This window comes from Ovis aries, chromosome 3, assembly GCF_016772045.2.
Source record: "Ovis aries strain OAR_USU_Benz2616 breed Rambouillet chromosome 3, ARS-UI_Ramb_v3.0, whole genome shotgun sequence".
Taxonomy (NCBI): domain Eukaryota; kingdom Metazoa; phylum Chordata; class Mammalia; order Artiodactyla; family Bovidae; genus Ovis; species Ovis aries.
In genome coordinates, this window is record NC_056056.1 from 165589554 (window position 1) to 165606429 (window position 16876).

Genomic DNA, 16876 nt, shown 5'->3' on the forward strand with positions numbered 1-16876 from the left:
GTGGGTCATCCAGGTACTATATATTTTGTGATGTGATTTAACATGAAACAACACAACAATGTCTATAATAAGTGCTAGCCAAAATGTTTATCTTGAGCCTATCAAGATAGACTGCAGAGATTATAAGAAAAATTGGAAGTAGAGAGACAAGCTAAATGACACTACAAAGAACCAACCAAATACAGAAGGCAGGATAATCTACAGAACGCTTGGCCTATTTTTTTCAACAATAATTTCTAAAACACTAAAAAGAAACTCATCATAAATCAAAGATATTTGAGGGACTTAAAAACTAGATACAATTTGTGATTCTGGATTGAATACTGGCAAAGACAAGCCCTAAACAGCATTTTGGGATCAGTTGGGAAATTGGAATATGATCTCAGTATTAGAATATATGAAAATAAACTAAAATTTAAGGTAAAGATCATTAACTAACTAAAGTAGGTTGCAGAATGAAGTGTATATTATGATTTCATTTTGGTTAAAAATATAATGTATACATATATAGAGAAATATCTGGAAGGATTCACACTAGGATGTTAACAGAGACGATCTTTGGAGGACAGAAGTGTAAAATTTAAAAATTTCCCTTAAATTTCTATAATGTACACATGTTGCTTCTATAATAATAAAAAAGGTTATTTAAATTATTAAAAGAAATCAAGATTTTAAAAGAAATTAAGTCTAGGACTTAAAAGCTTTAAGTCCTAAACTTAAAAATAGCTATGATGATATTTTCCAAAAAAAAAAGGATAGAGACAAAAAAAAAATGAAGATAATGACATAGGTTTCAAACACCAGAGAGCAGAAATTTAAGGTGGATTATAAGGTATTTAAATTCTTTAAAGGGTAACCTTAGCTTCTCTATGAAAAAGAATCCCAGTATTTAATCAACAGACTAGTTGAAACATAATGGTTGTGATATTGTTTGTATCATCCCTAAAATAATAATATCCTCTTTAAAAATACAATAAATAATTTTTAGGAAACTTCCAGTGTTAAGTCTAGTATTTTGATGAATTTACTTTGAAAGTATAAATAAAACAAATATTATAAGGGTTTACCATTATGTCAAAGTATAAATATAAATTAAACTAATGAAAATTATGCTGAATAAATCTGTAAATTATGGAACAGCATCATACCAAAAGTTAGCATGAAAAACAACTTTATCTGTTGTATCACTTATTAGCATTTACATTTAATTTTGATATCTCTTTGCTTTTGACATCTACCTTGCTGCAAGTTTGAGGGCACAAAGCTCACTTTGTATCCACAGAAAAAGAAAATACAGTATTTTAGTGCTAGTCTTGACATTCTAAAATAGTCAATAGATGAATGAGTAAATATATGCATGAAGGTAAGAATGAATGAATTTTTAGGGATGCCAACTAGATTACTCCTTTTCAAAAGTAGCAAAGGAAACAAGTTGGCGTGTAAGGTTTCAGTGTTTTCTTATCAGCTTTCTTTGGCCTTAGCTATTAAACTTGTAAAAATAGAAAAACAAAGTGAAAGAGTGTCTGGTTTTGCTTTGGCAAAGTCTTTTCATCAAAGTGAATAAACAAGTTTTCAAGAATTCTTTGAATAATTGTGCTTATGTTTTCAATTGTGATGAACTCAGTTGGTTCCTTTACTCTGTCTGGCAGAAACCTGATTAGGAAGTATAGTTTACTTCCTGGAGGGTGGCGCAGATGGTCAAAGCTTTTGTTTTTAATGTCTTACTAAAAAGCTGAGTGGATATCTTTTTTTTGTTGTTGTTGTTTGCCGGTTTAGTCAAAAGTGCTTCTAGGAAGAGCCCCTATGCACAGAACACAGGGAAAGAGAACTTATGACTCAGTCTCCAGTATTCAAAATCCAAGATTCTGATTAGTTCGTTCTTTGGAAACATATTTTTAAATGTCTTTAAAATTTTCCTTATTAAAATTTAGATTAATTTAAATAAAATATGAAGAGCTATAAAAAGGGTGTGAGAGGTTAGTCAACAAAGTCAACAGTTATATCATTGTTTAAGTTGGGGGATATTTATTGATAGTTTTTCTCTCTCTCACTCAGTTATGTTTCTCTCAAATTTATTAACCAAAGACCATAAACGACTTCTTAATGTAACTGTGCTTTCCCGGACTTAACTTTGAAAAGAATCAGATCCAGAACACAAATTATGCCCCTGTTTCAGCAGTGTTATTAAGACACAAATGGCAACTTTGTAAACAGGGAAGTACAGAAGATTTTAAAAATATATTATTTGTTTTGCTAGAATTCATTATTTGTGTACTGCAGTACTGTTATCTGGGAAGTAATGGTAGATCCTGGACACAGTATGGTCAAAAATCTAAATCCCATCCTCAAATTTAGTGAGAGAGATAGATAAATAAACAGATTATGACACAATGTAAAGAGTGTGCTTATAAGGTAAACGGATCAGAATCCCATGCTTGCTTGCCTGCCTCTGTGTCAGCCATATTATTTTAAGGTGAAAATTTCCCTCCATTCTAAGTTTCTCTAAGATTCTGTAGTTTTGCTGCTGTTTGTTTATTTTTACTGTTCTTGATCTGAAACCAGAATGATCATTTAATGAAAAAGATGATGACAACTTGAGAGTTGTTTTCTATCCAGAAGAAACAGATGCTTCCCATGCAATAGTAAAAATGAATTCAATACTATTTGCACAGATGGAATTTTGCCTTTGAATTTCCTTTGGGAGCAAGTTCTAACCAGGGCATTGTAATAGGACCTAGCTTTCCAGTACAGTATTAGTGGCAGAGGAATTCATGAAAATGTTTTCCTTGCTACTGCCACTGGAATCAATCTGAGACTTCTCTTCAAGACAGAAAATATTAAATGGCTGGATTTTAAAATATTTTACTTTTATAGAGCATGTGAAAGAGAAAAAAAATTTTTTTTTGATACCAGTTCAAAGAATTCCGTTTGGACTTTCCCCAGAGTTCAGATGGTGAAAAGGAGAGATGCTCTTGCTGAGTTTATTTAGATTGTGATTCAGAGAATGTAAGACAAGCAGCAAATCAGCAGAGACAAGGTAGGGATCAAGCTAGTAACGTCTAATGCTCACCAGGATTGAGGATTGGACAAGTGCAGCCTCTGTTAGTCCATGATTCTGGATACAGTGTTCGCTTTCCTCGCAAGATTTTCAGTTTGGTGGATTTTAAGACTTTTTTAATCTTCACGTTGACCTCAGCATGAGATCCTTTATCATGAGCCGATAAGATCTTTATTTTTAGCACTGTAGGAACACAATTCCAAAAGTAAAAATGAATAGAATTTCATACTACTCTTTGAACTTTGAACAACTTAAGTATGCATTTCAGAGTATAATGGAAATGTGAACTAGTGATTATAATGTGGAAATATGCTTTAAAAATCATTAGGGATTAAGAGGTATACATTTCTATGGATAAAATAAACAAGTTACAAGGATGTATTATACAATACAGGGAATATAGCCAATATTTTATAATAACTGTAAATGGAATATAACCTTTAAAAATTGTGAATCACTAGTTGTACTCCTGAAACATATAATATTATATTTTAACTATATATCTCAATAAAAGAAAATCATTAGGCTCATTGATTTTACACTAACTTCATCCAGTGTATCTATATTAACTATCCTCTTCCTTCTTAGACATTTTCAACTGTTACTTCTTTCCATATCACTATGTTAAGAGAACATCAACCATTTGTCTACTGCAAATAAATCTTAAGCACATTCAGCTATCAAATCTGAAAAGAAAAAAGATGCACAGAAAGTAGAATTGTTATCCTGGCTTTTATTCAGATTCTGACTATATTATACTCTATGGCCGGCTTTGTGTAATGTTATGACAAGGAGCAAAACGTTATTGCAAGAACATATTTTACATAGTCTAAAGAGATTAAATATTATTGGTTACTTTTCTTCCCTGGTGTAAAATTCAAGCTGACTGGGATTAGGAAGCTGTCCTGTGTGATGGCAGAGCTCCAGTTACATGATTCTATTATACTCTTCCATTTATGAAATGGATGTGGATAGGGATTATGTATATTTTGGGCTGTATAAGTTATGGAATAATAAAAGACTCAGACACTAGTCAACGATATGTCGGCAAGATAAGGCATCTTTAATATATTGAAAGTGAAAGTGTTAGTTGCTCAGTCATGTCCAATTCTTTGCAACCCCATGGACTGTAGGGACTATAGCCCACCAGGCTCCTTTGTGCATGGAATTCTCGAGGCAAGAATACTGGAGCAGGTTGCCATTTCCTTCTCCAGGGGATCTTCCCAACCCAGAGATTGAACCAGGGTCTCCAGCATAGTGGGCCAATTCTTTACCATCTGAGCTACCTATACTTAAGAATAAAAAACCATTTAGAATTTAAAGATAGTAACAGTCTTTACTTAGGGCAATGACATTTTCCTTTGTCCATACACTTTATTTTCTGGGTATTTGAAAGTTAGAGGAGTAGACAGAGATGGCAGGGAAAAGAGTCAGGCAGAGAGCTATATATTTCCAGTATATTTCTCCTTCCTCCTACCACCTACTGAGCATCTAGTATGTGCAAGGAAATGTGCTGTGTGGTTCTCAAAAATCTCATTTCATGGGGAAGATGGCATCATCCCTGTTTTACAGATGAAGAAGTTTGGAGATGTTAAGCTACCCACCCAATAAACCAGAAATAAAACCCACATACTGAATCCAAAGCCTGAGCTTTTAATCACTGTAAATACACTGCTTTAAACTGATTTCTGCTTAGTAATAGTACTGGCCAAGGAGTCATTTAAGTGGCTAGAGACTTTCCTTTTAGATTAATAAAACAAGAATCATTCATAGGAAAGGATTACATGTCAAGATTTTGTTGTTGTCTGCCTCTTTTCCACATAGTAGGATAACCTTGCTTTTGCTCTAAAAGCCTCCTACTCTCACTAAGACATTCAAAGCCATCTCTATTAGGAAAATCTAGGTCAAGACCAGAATACTGTATTTACTACTGTTACATAAGAGTAATGCTTTGATTTATTGAGAATGTCATAAACCAGGCCACTCATTTCCTTCAAAACTCTTTGTACAGGTAGTTTGAATAGATCCGTGGAAGCACTCATGGACTTCAGACTCACCATATGAGTATTTCATTCCACAGAATGCCTTGGAGTTTCCTAACACCTGTTCCTTACATTCACATTTACCTGAAGAAAGTAAATGAACATGGTGTTATAATTTGGAAACAAAGTAAAAAAAAAAAAAAAATCAGCAAGTAAATCCAAGTGGCATAACCTTTTAAGACTTGAGTGATTTGTACAATATAATCCATAAGAAACCATGAAAAGTCACTTAAAAGAAAACTATTTTAATTGAATTAGTTATCATCCAACAAAGTACTGACCTAAGAGAAATATAGAAAAGTAGAAACAATGATATATTTTAATGCTTGTAACTGATGTAGATGTGTACAGAGATGTGGGAAACATTGACAGATTGGTTCTAGCTAAAGTTTCTTGAGAAATCAGAGCACAGGATTTGCAAGTTGGAAATCATAGTGGGATTAAATAATAGTAGGAAAGATAAATCAAAGGTGCTTAAAATGAGCTGTTGTGATTTGTTCAATAATACTGCTTATCTTCTAAACAAAGCAGAGAATTGCTCATGCAGAAATTACAGCAACCTGAGTGGATACCTCATGGCCTTTGATGATCCTACCAAAGCAGGAGAGTATGATAACTACCATGTTAATTGAACTCCAAATGCTAAATGAGCTACAAAAGCCTAATTGAACTCCTAATGCTAAATGAACTCCAAAACCTATTTGAACTCCAAATGGCATATCTTTTTAAAAAATTATTTATTTATTTATTTGGCTGTTCTGGGTCTTTTTTCAAAGTTGGCTTAAATCTCAACATTCAGAAAACTAAGATCATGGCATCTAGTCCCATCATTTCATGGCAAATAGATGGGAAAACAATGGAAACAGTAACAGACTATTCTGGGAGGCTCCAAAATCACTGTAGATGGTGATTGCTGCCATGAAATTAAAAGACACTTGCTCCTTGGGAGAAAAGCTATGACCAACCTAGACAGCATATTAAAAAGCAGAGACATTACTTTGCCAACTAAGGTCCGTCTAGTCGAAGGTATGGTTTTTCCAGTAGTCATGTATGGATGTGAGAGTTGGACTATAAAGAAAGCTGAGTGCCAAAGAATAGATGCTTTTGGACTGTGGTGTTGGAGAAGACTCTTGAGAGTCCCTTGGACTTCAAGGAGATCCAACCAGTCCATCCTAAAGGAAATCAGTCCTGAATATTCATTGGAAGGACCGATGCTGAAGCTGAAACTCCAATACTTTGGCCACCTGATGCGAAGAACTGACTCATTTGAAAAGACCCTGATGCTGGGAAAGACTGAAGGCAGGAGGAGAAGTGAACGACAGAGGATGAGATGGTTGGATGACATCACTGACTCAATGGACGTGAGTTTGAGTAAACTCTGGGAGTTTGTGATGAACAGCGAGGCCTGGTGTGCTGCAGTCCATGGGGTCACAAAAAGTTAGACACAATTGAGTAACCGAACTGAACTGCGTTTAGTTGCAACACATAGGATCTTTGCTGGGGCATGTGGGATCTTTCAGTTACAGCATGTGAACTCAGTTGTGGCATGTGGGACCTAGTTCTCTGACCAGGGATCAAACCTGGGCCCACTGCATTGGGAGCACAGAACCTTAGCCACTGGACTACCAGGGAAGTGCCCTCCCCGCCACCAATGGCATATCTTATTCCTCAGTGTAATGCTCTTCTCTTTAGTCCTTCAGCCTATAAGAACATGAGTGGGGAGGGACAACATAGGGGTAGAGGAGTGGGAGGTACAACCTATTGAGTGTAAGAGAGGCTCAAGGATGTATTGTACAACATGGGGAATATAGTGAATATTGTGTAATAATTGTGAATGGAAAGTAACCTTTAAAAATTGTATGAAAATAAAACAGGGGGAAAAAGAAAAAATTTTTTTTAAAGAACATGAATAGGTCTGTTATTTGAAAACCTTTTTTTTGGCTGCTTTCCAATACTCCCTTTTCATATGCTAAGAAATCAGACATTAAAATTTGAATAAATCTTTCTTGATTAGGCCTCAGCCCAGATGTGTTTTCTTAACAGAAATCTGGAAGAGGAGGAAAACCTATTTAGTTATACTGGGTTGTTAGAATGTTTCAAAAAAGAAGTATTATTTATAGTTCTGTTGTACTAGTTAAAGCCAGTTAAGTGAAATTTTCATCTGATGTTCTCCATCTCACAAGACGTGGTAGAAATTAAGAGTATCTTCATATAGTGCATTATATTCCTAGTTATGGAAACATGGCAGGTAAATAGATAGGTAAACAAAGTTGGAGAATTTGAAAAACCATTAGAAAAATAGAAGAAATCTTTCAAAAGCAATTGTTCAAACATAGAATTCAGACTAAGTAGCATTAAGGCACAAAATTAATGGGAAAGATTTTTCCTTTTCAAATGCTGAAAAGATAGATAAAACAACTTCATATTATCTAATCTTTCATACCTTCTTTCCTGTTGTAAACTAAAGTGACACCAATTAAGAAAATTATCTTAAGATTGTTAAGTGAAAAAAAATCATGATACAAAATTGCTGATATCGAGTGTTTCTCATATTTGAGTTCTTGATTCTTGAAAGGTCCATAATTCTCTGTGAGAATGCATTAAAACTGTGGTTTCTTAACTCTGCTTCAGCCACACTTGCCTCTTTGCTGTTTCTTAAATAAGCCAGGCCTAGGCTTCCCAGCGGAGAAGGCAATGGCACCCCACTCCAGTACTCTTGCCTGGAAACTCCTATGGACGGAGGAGCCTGGTAGGCTGAAGTCCATGGGGTCGCTAAGAGTCGGATACGACTGAGGGAGTTCCCTTTCATTTTTCACTTTCATGCATTGGAGAAGGAAATGGCAACCCACTCCAGTGTTCTTGCCTGGAGAATCCCAGGGACGGCGGAGCCTGGTGGGCTGCTGTCCATGGGGTCGCACAGAGTCGGACACGACTGAAGTGATTTAGCAGCAGCAGCAGGCTTCCCTGGTGGCGCTAGTGGTAAAGAACTGCCTGCGAATGCAGGAGACATAAGAAACTTGGGTTTGATCCCTGAGTTGGGAAGATCCCCTGGAGGAGGGCATGGCACTCCAGCATTCTTGCCTGGAGAAATCCCATCGACAGAGGAGCCTGGTGGGCTACAGTCCCTAGAGTTGCAAAGAGTCAGACACTGAAGCGACTGAGCTGGCACGCACACACAGTCTCACCTCAGGGCTGCTGCACTTGCTTTATCTCCTGCCTAAATTCCTTCCTCTTTTATCTGTATAGCTCATTCCCTTACCTTCTTCACCCTATTTAGAAGTATGTCCCTCTCAAGTCCTTCTTTTCCTCCATCCCTGCTTTATTTTTCTATTATACTAAACATCATTAAATATTTCATTTATTTATTAGCTGTCTTCCTCTGCATAAATTTAAGCTCCTTAGAGCTTGAGATTTTTGTCTGTTCAATTACTCTATTTGCAGCACTGGCACATAGCATAGGCTACTCAATAAGTATCTGCTAAAAGAATGAGTTTATAAAGAACACCTACAAATTCGTAAGAAAACTACAAGTAGGAAATTCACAGAAAAAGAAACCTGAATGTCCCAGAAGTCATGAAAAATTACTAATCAGGAAAATGAAATTAAAATGGCAAGCTCCCATTTCACACCTTTCAGATTGGGAAAAATTTAGAGGTTTGATAACATTAATTTTAGAAGTCCAATAAATATTAACTGAGTTAAACTGCCTGAGTGAATGAGTTATGATACTGCTTGGCCCTTTGTATATGCTGTATAGATATTTGCGAAATACAAAGTATTAGTGAGGATGAACAACAGGATGTCATATTTTGATGGTGGAATGCAAATGGATACAACCACTTGAGAGAGCTATTTGGCAGTAAATGATAAATTTGACAGTAAGCACTCTTGCGACCCAACAAAATTCCAGTTGAGCTATTTCAAATCCTAGAAGATGATGCTGTGGAAGTGCTGCACTCAATATGCCAGCAAATCTGGAAAACTCAGCAGTGGTCACAAGACTGGAAAAGGTCAGTTTTCATTCCAATCCCAAAGAAAGGCAATGCTAAAGAATGCTCAAACTACTGCACAATTGCACTCATCTCACACGCTAGCAAAGTAATGCTCAAAATTCTCCAAGCCAGGCTTCAACAGTACATGAACTGTGAACTTCCAGATGTTCAAGCTGGTTTTAGAGAAGGCAGAGGAACCAGAGATCAAATTGCCAACATCTGTCAGATCACAAAAAAAACCAAGAGAGTTCCAGAAAAGCATCTATTTCTGTGTTATTGATTATACCAAAGCCTTTGACAGTATGGATCACAACAAACTGTGGAAAATTCTTAAAGAGATGGGAATACCAGACCACCTGACCTGCCTCTTGAGAAACCTGTATGCAGGTCAGGAAGCAACAGTTAGAACTGGACATGGAACAACAGACTGGTTCGAAATCGGGAAAGGAGGATGTCAAGGCTGTATATTGTCACCCTGCTTATTTAACTTATATGCAGAGTACATCAGGAGAAACGCTGGGCTGGAAGAAACACATGCTGGAATCGAGACTGCCAGGAAAAATATCAATAACCTCAGATATGCAGATGATACCACTCTTATGGCAGAAAGTGAAGAAGAACTAAAGAGCCTCTTGATGAAAGTGAAAGGGGAAAGTGAAAAAGTTGGCTTAAAACTCAACATTCAGAAAACTAAGATCATGACATCTCATCCCATCACTTCATGGCAAATAGATAGGGAAACAGTGGAAACAGTGAGAGACTTTATTTTGTGGGGCTCCAAAATCACTGCAGATGGTGAGTGTTGCCATGAAATTAAAAGACACTTGCTCCTTGGAAGAAAAGTTATGACCAACCTAGACAGCATATTAAAACGGAGAGACATTACTTTGCCAACAAAGGTCTGTCTAGTCAAAGCTATGGTTTTTCCATTAGTCATGTATGGATGTGAGAGTTGGACCATAAAGAAGGCTGAGCATTGAAGAATTGATGCTTTTGAACTGTAGTGTTGGAGAAAACTCTTGAGAGTCCCTTGGACTTCAAGGAGATCCAACCAGTCCATCCTAAAGGAAATTAGTCCTGAATATTCATTAGAAGGACTGATGCTGAAGCTGAAATTCCAATACTTTGGCCACGTGATGCTAAGAGCTGACTCATTTGAAAAGACCCTGATGCTGGGAAAGATTGAAGGCAGGAGGAGAAGGAGATGACAGAGGATGAGATGGTTGGATGGCATCACCAACTCAATGGACACGAGTCTGAGTAAACTCTGGCAATTGGTGATGGACAGGGAGGCCTGGCGAGCTGCAGTCCATGGGATTGCAAAGAGTCAGCCATGACTGAGCGACTGAACTGAACACTTGAGACCCAACAAAATGAGGTTCTATCCTACAACAGGGATCAGATAATAAACATTATAGACTTTGTGAGCCACAGGGAAAAATTAAAGATTTTATGTAGGTATTTATGTAACCACTTAAAGTGTAACTGTTTAAACCTTAGAGCAGTTAGCTTTCAGTTCAGTTCAGTCACTCAGTCGTGTCCGACTCTTTGCGACCACATGAATTGCAGCACGCCAGGCCTCTCTGTCCATCACCAACTCCCAGAGTTCACTCAAACTCACATCCATCGAGTCGGTGATGCTATCCAGCCATCTCATCCTCTGTCATCTCCTTCTCCTCCTGCCCCAATCCCAGAAACAAAGTCTTTTCCAATGAGTCAACTCTTCCTATGAGGTGGCCAAAGTACTGGAGTTTCAGCTTTAGCATCATTCCTTCCAAAAGAACACCCAGGGCTGATCTCCTTTGGAATGGACTGGTTGGATCTCCTTGCAGTCCAAGGGACTCTCAAGAGTCTTCTCCAACACCACAGTTCAAAAGCATCAATTCTTCAGCGTTCAGCTTTCTTCACAGTCCAACTCTCACATCCATACATGACCACTGGAAAAACCATAGCCTTGACTAGATGGACCTTTGTTGGCAAAGTAATGTCTCTGCTTTTGAATATGCTGTCTAGGTTGGTCATAACTTTCCTTCCAAGGAGTAAGCGTCTTTTAATTTCATGGCTGCAGTCACCATCTACAGTGATTTTGGAGCCCCAAAAAATAAAGTCTGAGGTTTCCACTGTTTCCCCATCTATTTCCCACGAAGTGATGAAGCTTTAGCCTGCAGAAAAGTATAAGGCATGCTAGATTTGGCCTGAGGGCTGTAGTTTGCCTGATCTAGTGAAACTCCTTCTCAAGTGCACAATATAACATATGTAGGAAAACATTCATGGTAGCACTGTATGTAATAGTAGAAAATTGGAAATTGGAGATAACCTAAATGGCAAACAATGGGAGAATAAAAATGGATAAATCTAAAAAAATGAACACATTTAAGTAAAAATAATTTTAAGAGGTAGGTAAGTTATCATGTACATAAGATTTTTAAAATATCACATAATATACTAATTATATACTAATTACATAATATACTAATTATATTTACTATGAAAGTGAAAGTGAAGTTGCTCAGCCGTGTCCAACTCTTTGCGGCCCCATAGACTGTAGCCTATCAGGCTCCTCAGTCCATGGAATTTTCCAGGCACAAGTACTGGAGTGGGTTGCCATTTCTCCATGTGATCTTCCCAACCCAGGGATCAAACCCGGGTCTCCTGCATTGCACGCTGATGCTTTACCATCTGAGCCACCAGGGAAGCTCACTATTTACTATATATATAGTAAAATAGTAAAAATATGAAAGTGAATGGTGAATACCAAAATTTAGGTTAGTGGTTATTCTGTGGCATAAGAAAGGCTAACTGAGTTTGTAGATTGGTACACTTAGGGCTTCAAATGTATCTGTAATATCTTATAATTTAAATGAAAATATGGCTTCCCAGGTGGCACTAGTGGTAAAGAACCCATCTGCCAATCCAGGAGACACAAGAGATGTGAGTTCAATCCCTATGTCAGGAAGATCCCCAAGAGGAGGACATGGCAGCCCACTCTAGTATTCTTGCTTGGAGAATCCCTGGTGGGCTAAGTTTATAGGGTAGCAAAAAGTTGGACACAACTGAAGTGACTTAGCACATAATTATTGCAAAATTAAGATTTGATAGTATTACAAGGTGTTCATATGGGTGTTCATATCACAGTTTTGGTGTTTGTAATGTTTAATAATAAAAATATTTTAAAACTTAATTTTAAGTTTTATTTGGATGATTTGGTGATCACTTTACAGCCAAATGCTGACAAGATTTTTTGTCCACATTTGTATTTTTGATAAAAGTAAGTTGGTGCTAAATAGAAACACTTGATTTTCTATGAGAAAAGAATACAGACAGGATGAACCCAGAAATTATGTATTCACACCAATATTACAGCATGCTCCTCAAATGACACAGCAGATAAATATCACAGCAAAACTGAATCAGAAGAAAGAGTAGTATAGACTTGATAAGCTCAAAGAATCATCTTTACATAGTAAACAGTGTTTTGACTTCAGTAAAAATAATTTTTCATATTCAATTAATGTTGCTAATATGAATTTTATTAGTTTTATTTGGCTTATATTTAGTTTATAAAATTACTTTTGTTTTAGAGTTGTAACAAAGCTATAAACATAAGGCATTCATAGCTAGTTTTTGCTTTGCACATACTGAGTTACACTAGGTCTGTAAGAATATTTTTCCTTTAAATGAATCTGTACATTTCCATCAAAACAGTATATTTTAGAGAGAAGGAAACACACCAAAGTAGTAAGAGTGGGATAGTGAGATTTGGGGTTTTTTTTACTGTGATATTTTGTGTTTTCCAATTTTTTTACTCTAACTATATATTATAGTTTTTTCTACTATATTATTCTACCAGTAAGAAAATTTAAAAAGCTTGTTTTATATTTAATAGTTTTATACTTATGGGGTTCACTACCTGGTTAACCTCAGAACTAAAGCATTCCCCTTATAAGATCCAAAATCTGTTCTCTGATTTGTCATGGATCACTGCTACTCAAGACCAGACCCAGAAATATCATCTCCAATTATACCTCTTGTCCCACCTGAATGTCGAAGTGCAGAAAATCCTTGCTCATCCTTCCATTCCCAGGTTGGCTCACTCTTATTGTGCATGGAATGGAAGTCAGGAACTTCATGATACCAGTCTATGTCTGTGCTGCTAATAAAATAGAAAATGATGAAGAATGTATTAAGGAATTTCTTAGAACTTAAATGAAATGAATATAGAGATTTAAACCTTGTCAAAAATCCCAGGGATGGGGGAGCCTGGTAGGCTGCCGTCTATGGGGTCACACAGAGTCGGACACGACTGAAGTGACTTAGCAGCAGCAGCAGCAGCAAACCTTGTCAGCTATCTTCCTATCTTTTCACTTTTCAGAAATAAATAGTATCATACAGGGCCTATTGTTAAAAAGAATAATTCATCTTGCAAAATGAACCAGACCATCTCTAGAATCTTGCAAGCACAATTTACTTGATTCTGCAATTTGACAAAAATTATTTAAAGAGATGTGAAACTACATCTTTGCTCCTCCAGTGGCATGAAATTTTCCAGATCACCATCAGATCTTCAAAAGAATCTGAAAGACGCAGAGACGAGAGCAAGGGCCATGCTTGTTCACCTGCTGAGGCAGTCTCCTGTATGAGGGTCGCAGCTCCCCGCACAGTCACAAGGCCGGCAGCCGTAGTCTCCGAAGCCCCAGTACCCCACCATACACCTCTCACAATGTGGCCCTGCCACCCCAGGCTTGCAAGGGCAGTCACCATTGCTGGGGTCACAGAAGGTCACGGAGCTGAAAGGAAGGACAGCTGATCCAACTGGATGACAGGAACACACTACAACAGAGAAGACACAGAAGCACCAATGAGTGAACCGGTTATCTGCAGAGACTGGTCCCCAGCTGTTTCCTCTCACCACACAGCACATCTCTGAGGCTCCTCCTTTACCCACTTCATGTATGCTCAGCGAGTGAAAGCTAATTAAACTGCAGATAAGAAGACATCATCAGAAAAGCACATCTGCTGCTAAACCACCTAATTTATCATAAAATTAAAGGCATTAACATGAATGGCTTTTTGTCTGGCGTGATGAGGATGAATAAGCAAAGAAGACAAAGAAGAAGCAGTTAGTGAGAAAGAAAAAAAAGTCATGAACGCATGGTGTTCTGGAAGCCGAAGCTCCAAGGAGGTAGGCAACATCAACTGTGTTAAATGCTGTAAGTCCAAGCAGATGAGGGGCAGGAATGGATCATTGCACCTGACTGCATGAAGACCACTGGTGTCCATGACAGGAGCAGTTTCAGTGTAATAGTGAGTAGTGCACCTCATTGAAGAAAACTCAGGAGAGAATAGGAGTTGAGGAATTTGAGCATGAACACAGACAGGGCTGTTGAGAGCTTTTCTATAAGGGCACAGAAATGTGGTGGTAGCTTAAAATTGGAGATAGGAACTGAAGTGAAGGTTTCAGTTTTTGTCTGTTATGTTCGTTTTAAGATGGGGAAAATTACAGCAGGCTTGATGTTGGTGGAAAAGATCCAGTAGAAAGGGGAAAATTGATCAGTAAAAGAGAGATGGGAGAATTTTTAAAGGGATATTTGGGCATACTTAGGTAAGGATAAAAGGATGGGATTTGGTGTAGAAGAGGAGGTGTTAGCCTTGGGTAAAAGCATAATTAGTTCATAGTAATAAGATGGAAGGCAGAGCATGTGGATACAAATGCAGGAAAGTGGATAAATGTCATGGTGGGAGCTGGGACTTTTCTTCTGACTGCTTGTTTTCTGGATGAAATAAAAGCTATGTCATCAGGTGAGAGAGATGACGAAGAATGGGAGTGGGAAAGCGACTGAGAGACTTAGGAAGTGAAGTATAATTGCCAGCAGCATAAAGGGCACCTTTTGAGATTAGTAGTCATGAATTTATCGTGACTTCGGACAAAATGATTAGTTGTTTCTTCAGTTCTGTACAATAAGGAGAGTTCAGATGTGGCATAGGAAGAAAGCTTGATTTGACTGGCTGAATGTTTGTGTCCTTCCCACTACATTTGCATGTTGAAGCCTAATCCCCACTGTGATGGTATCAAGAGGTGGGAGGCCTTTGGGATACAGTTTAGGGGAGATGAGATTGGTGCCCTTATAAGGGACAAAGAGCACAGAGCTCTCTTTCTTGTGAAGGATGTGAGGCAAAAACAGAAGTTGGCAGTCTGCAACCTGAAAGAGAGCTCTCACCAGAACCGGGTCATGGCTGGCATCATATTGCAGACTTAAACCTCCAGAACTGTGAGAAATAAATGTTTATGTTTAAGCCACCTGCCTGCCTGTCTGCTAAGTCGCTTCAGTTGTATCCAACTCTTTGTAACCCTGCGGACTGTAGCCCGCCAGACTCCTCTCTCCCTGAGATTCTCCAGGCAAGAATACTGGAGTGTTTTGCCATTTCCTCCTCCAGGGTATCTTCCCCACCCAGGGACTGAACATGTGTACCCTGTGGCTCCTGCTTTGGCAGATGGATTCTTTACCACTGAGCCATCTGGAAAGCCCTTAAGCCACCTAGTCTATGACATTTTGTTATAACAGCCTGTATAGGCTAAGACAGCTCTAGACAGACTAGAATCTATAATCACCATTTCTGCAAGGTCTTTATATTAATCAAGAGTTCTTCTCCTCAGCCCTATGGACAGAGAAGCCTAGTGGGCGCGACTTAGCACATATGCAACAGCTGACTAACAATGCTGTGACAGTTTCAGCTTCCTTGTTTCACGCCTTCCAGATAGTTAACCACTCTTTCTTCTACACTGCCTCTGTTCTTTGTATGTATTTCTATTTTGTGTGTATCACAGTGCATCATTATTATTTATGTGCCTGTCTCCTTTATTACTAGACTCTGAACTCATTGACAGAAACGTCTTTATCTTCTTATTTTGGCTTTCTATACTCGAGAACAGAGTCCGGAATACAGTAGATGCCCAAACAATACAGTTTTGTAAAGTAAAATAAAGTAAAATTTAAAAAAAAAAAGAATTTATAGAATTGACGTGAAGGTCATTCCAGGCTGTCGGAGTCATATGTGAAAGGGCCTGTTTGGGGAATGTGAGTTTAGTGTGTGTAGAGTGTACATTTAGGGGAAAGCAGTTGGAATTGATACTATTGTTACTGCTTAGTCACTAAGTCATGTCTGACTCTGTGACTCCATAGACTATAGCCTGCCAGGCTTCTCTGCCCATGGGATTTTTCCAGGCAAGAATACTGGAGTAGGTTGTCATTTCCTTCTCCAGGGGATCTTCCCAACTGATGAGGCAGAAGAAAAAGTGTTGAGTTAGGTTTGGAGCCAGACCGTGGCAGAACCTAACCTAAGAAGTTGAATTTTGTCTTATGGGTATAAAGAATCATGCACACTAGTTTCCTCAGCTTGTCTTTTGTTCTTGCTCTGATTGACTCTGCCTAGGTCAGATGTTCCAGAGAAGGTGATGGCACCCCACTCCAGTACTCTTGCCTGGAAAATCCCATGGGCGGAGGAGCCTGGTAGGCTGCAGTCCATGGGGTCGCTAAGAGTTGGACACGACTGAGCAACTTCACTTTCACTTCACTTTGGTGACATCATAAAGAGACTACAGTAGGGAGGGGCTGATATCAGGGAAACCAAACAAATGAGAGAAAACAAGGAACTAAACTAAGACAGCAGATGAAGGAACAGGAGAAAAGGTTGGATATGAAAAACTTTTTAAATATTGAATTGCTAGGATTCAGGGGATGGATGATGAGGAAGAATGCATTGTTAAGGGACAACAGAAACTGAGG

General features: G+C 38.0%; 1 protein-coding gene across 7 annotated transcripts in view; it reads right to left on the reverse strand.

The window, feature by feature from the left end:
• NTN4 (netrin 4) overlaps positions 1 to 16876 on the reverse strand; it is a 130418-nt gene that overhangs the window by 3820 nt on the left and 109722 nt on the right. For 2 of the 7 annotated variants that reach the window (XM_060413055.1, XM_012174823.5), the window contains exons 6-9: positions 13709 to 13922; positions 13130 to 13242; positions 5116 to 5184; positions 3071 to 3241 (exon numbers count right to left, since the gene is read on the reverse strand). In XM_060413055.1, coding sequence (XP_060269038.1) covers positions 3071 to 3241; positions 5116 to 5184; positions 13130 to 13242; positions 13709 to 13922 — 567 coding nt within the window. Of the gene's footprint in view, positions 1 to 3070; positions 3242 to 5115; positions 5185 to 13117; positions 13246 to 13708; positions 13923 to 16876 lie in introns of all 7 variants that reach the window. The other 5 variants (XM_060413054.1, XM_004006625.6, XM_060413053.1 and 2 more) reach the window with 4 other exon arrangements.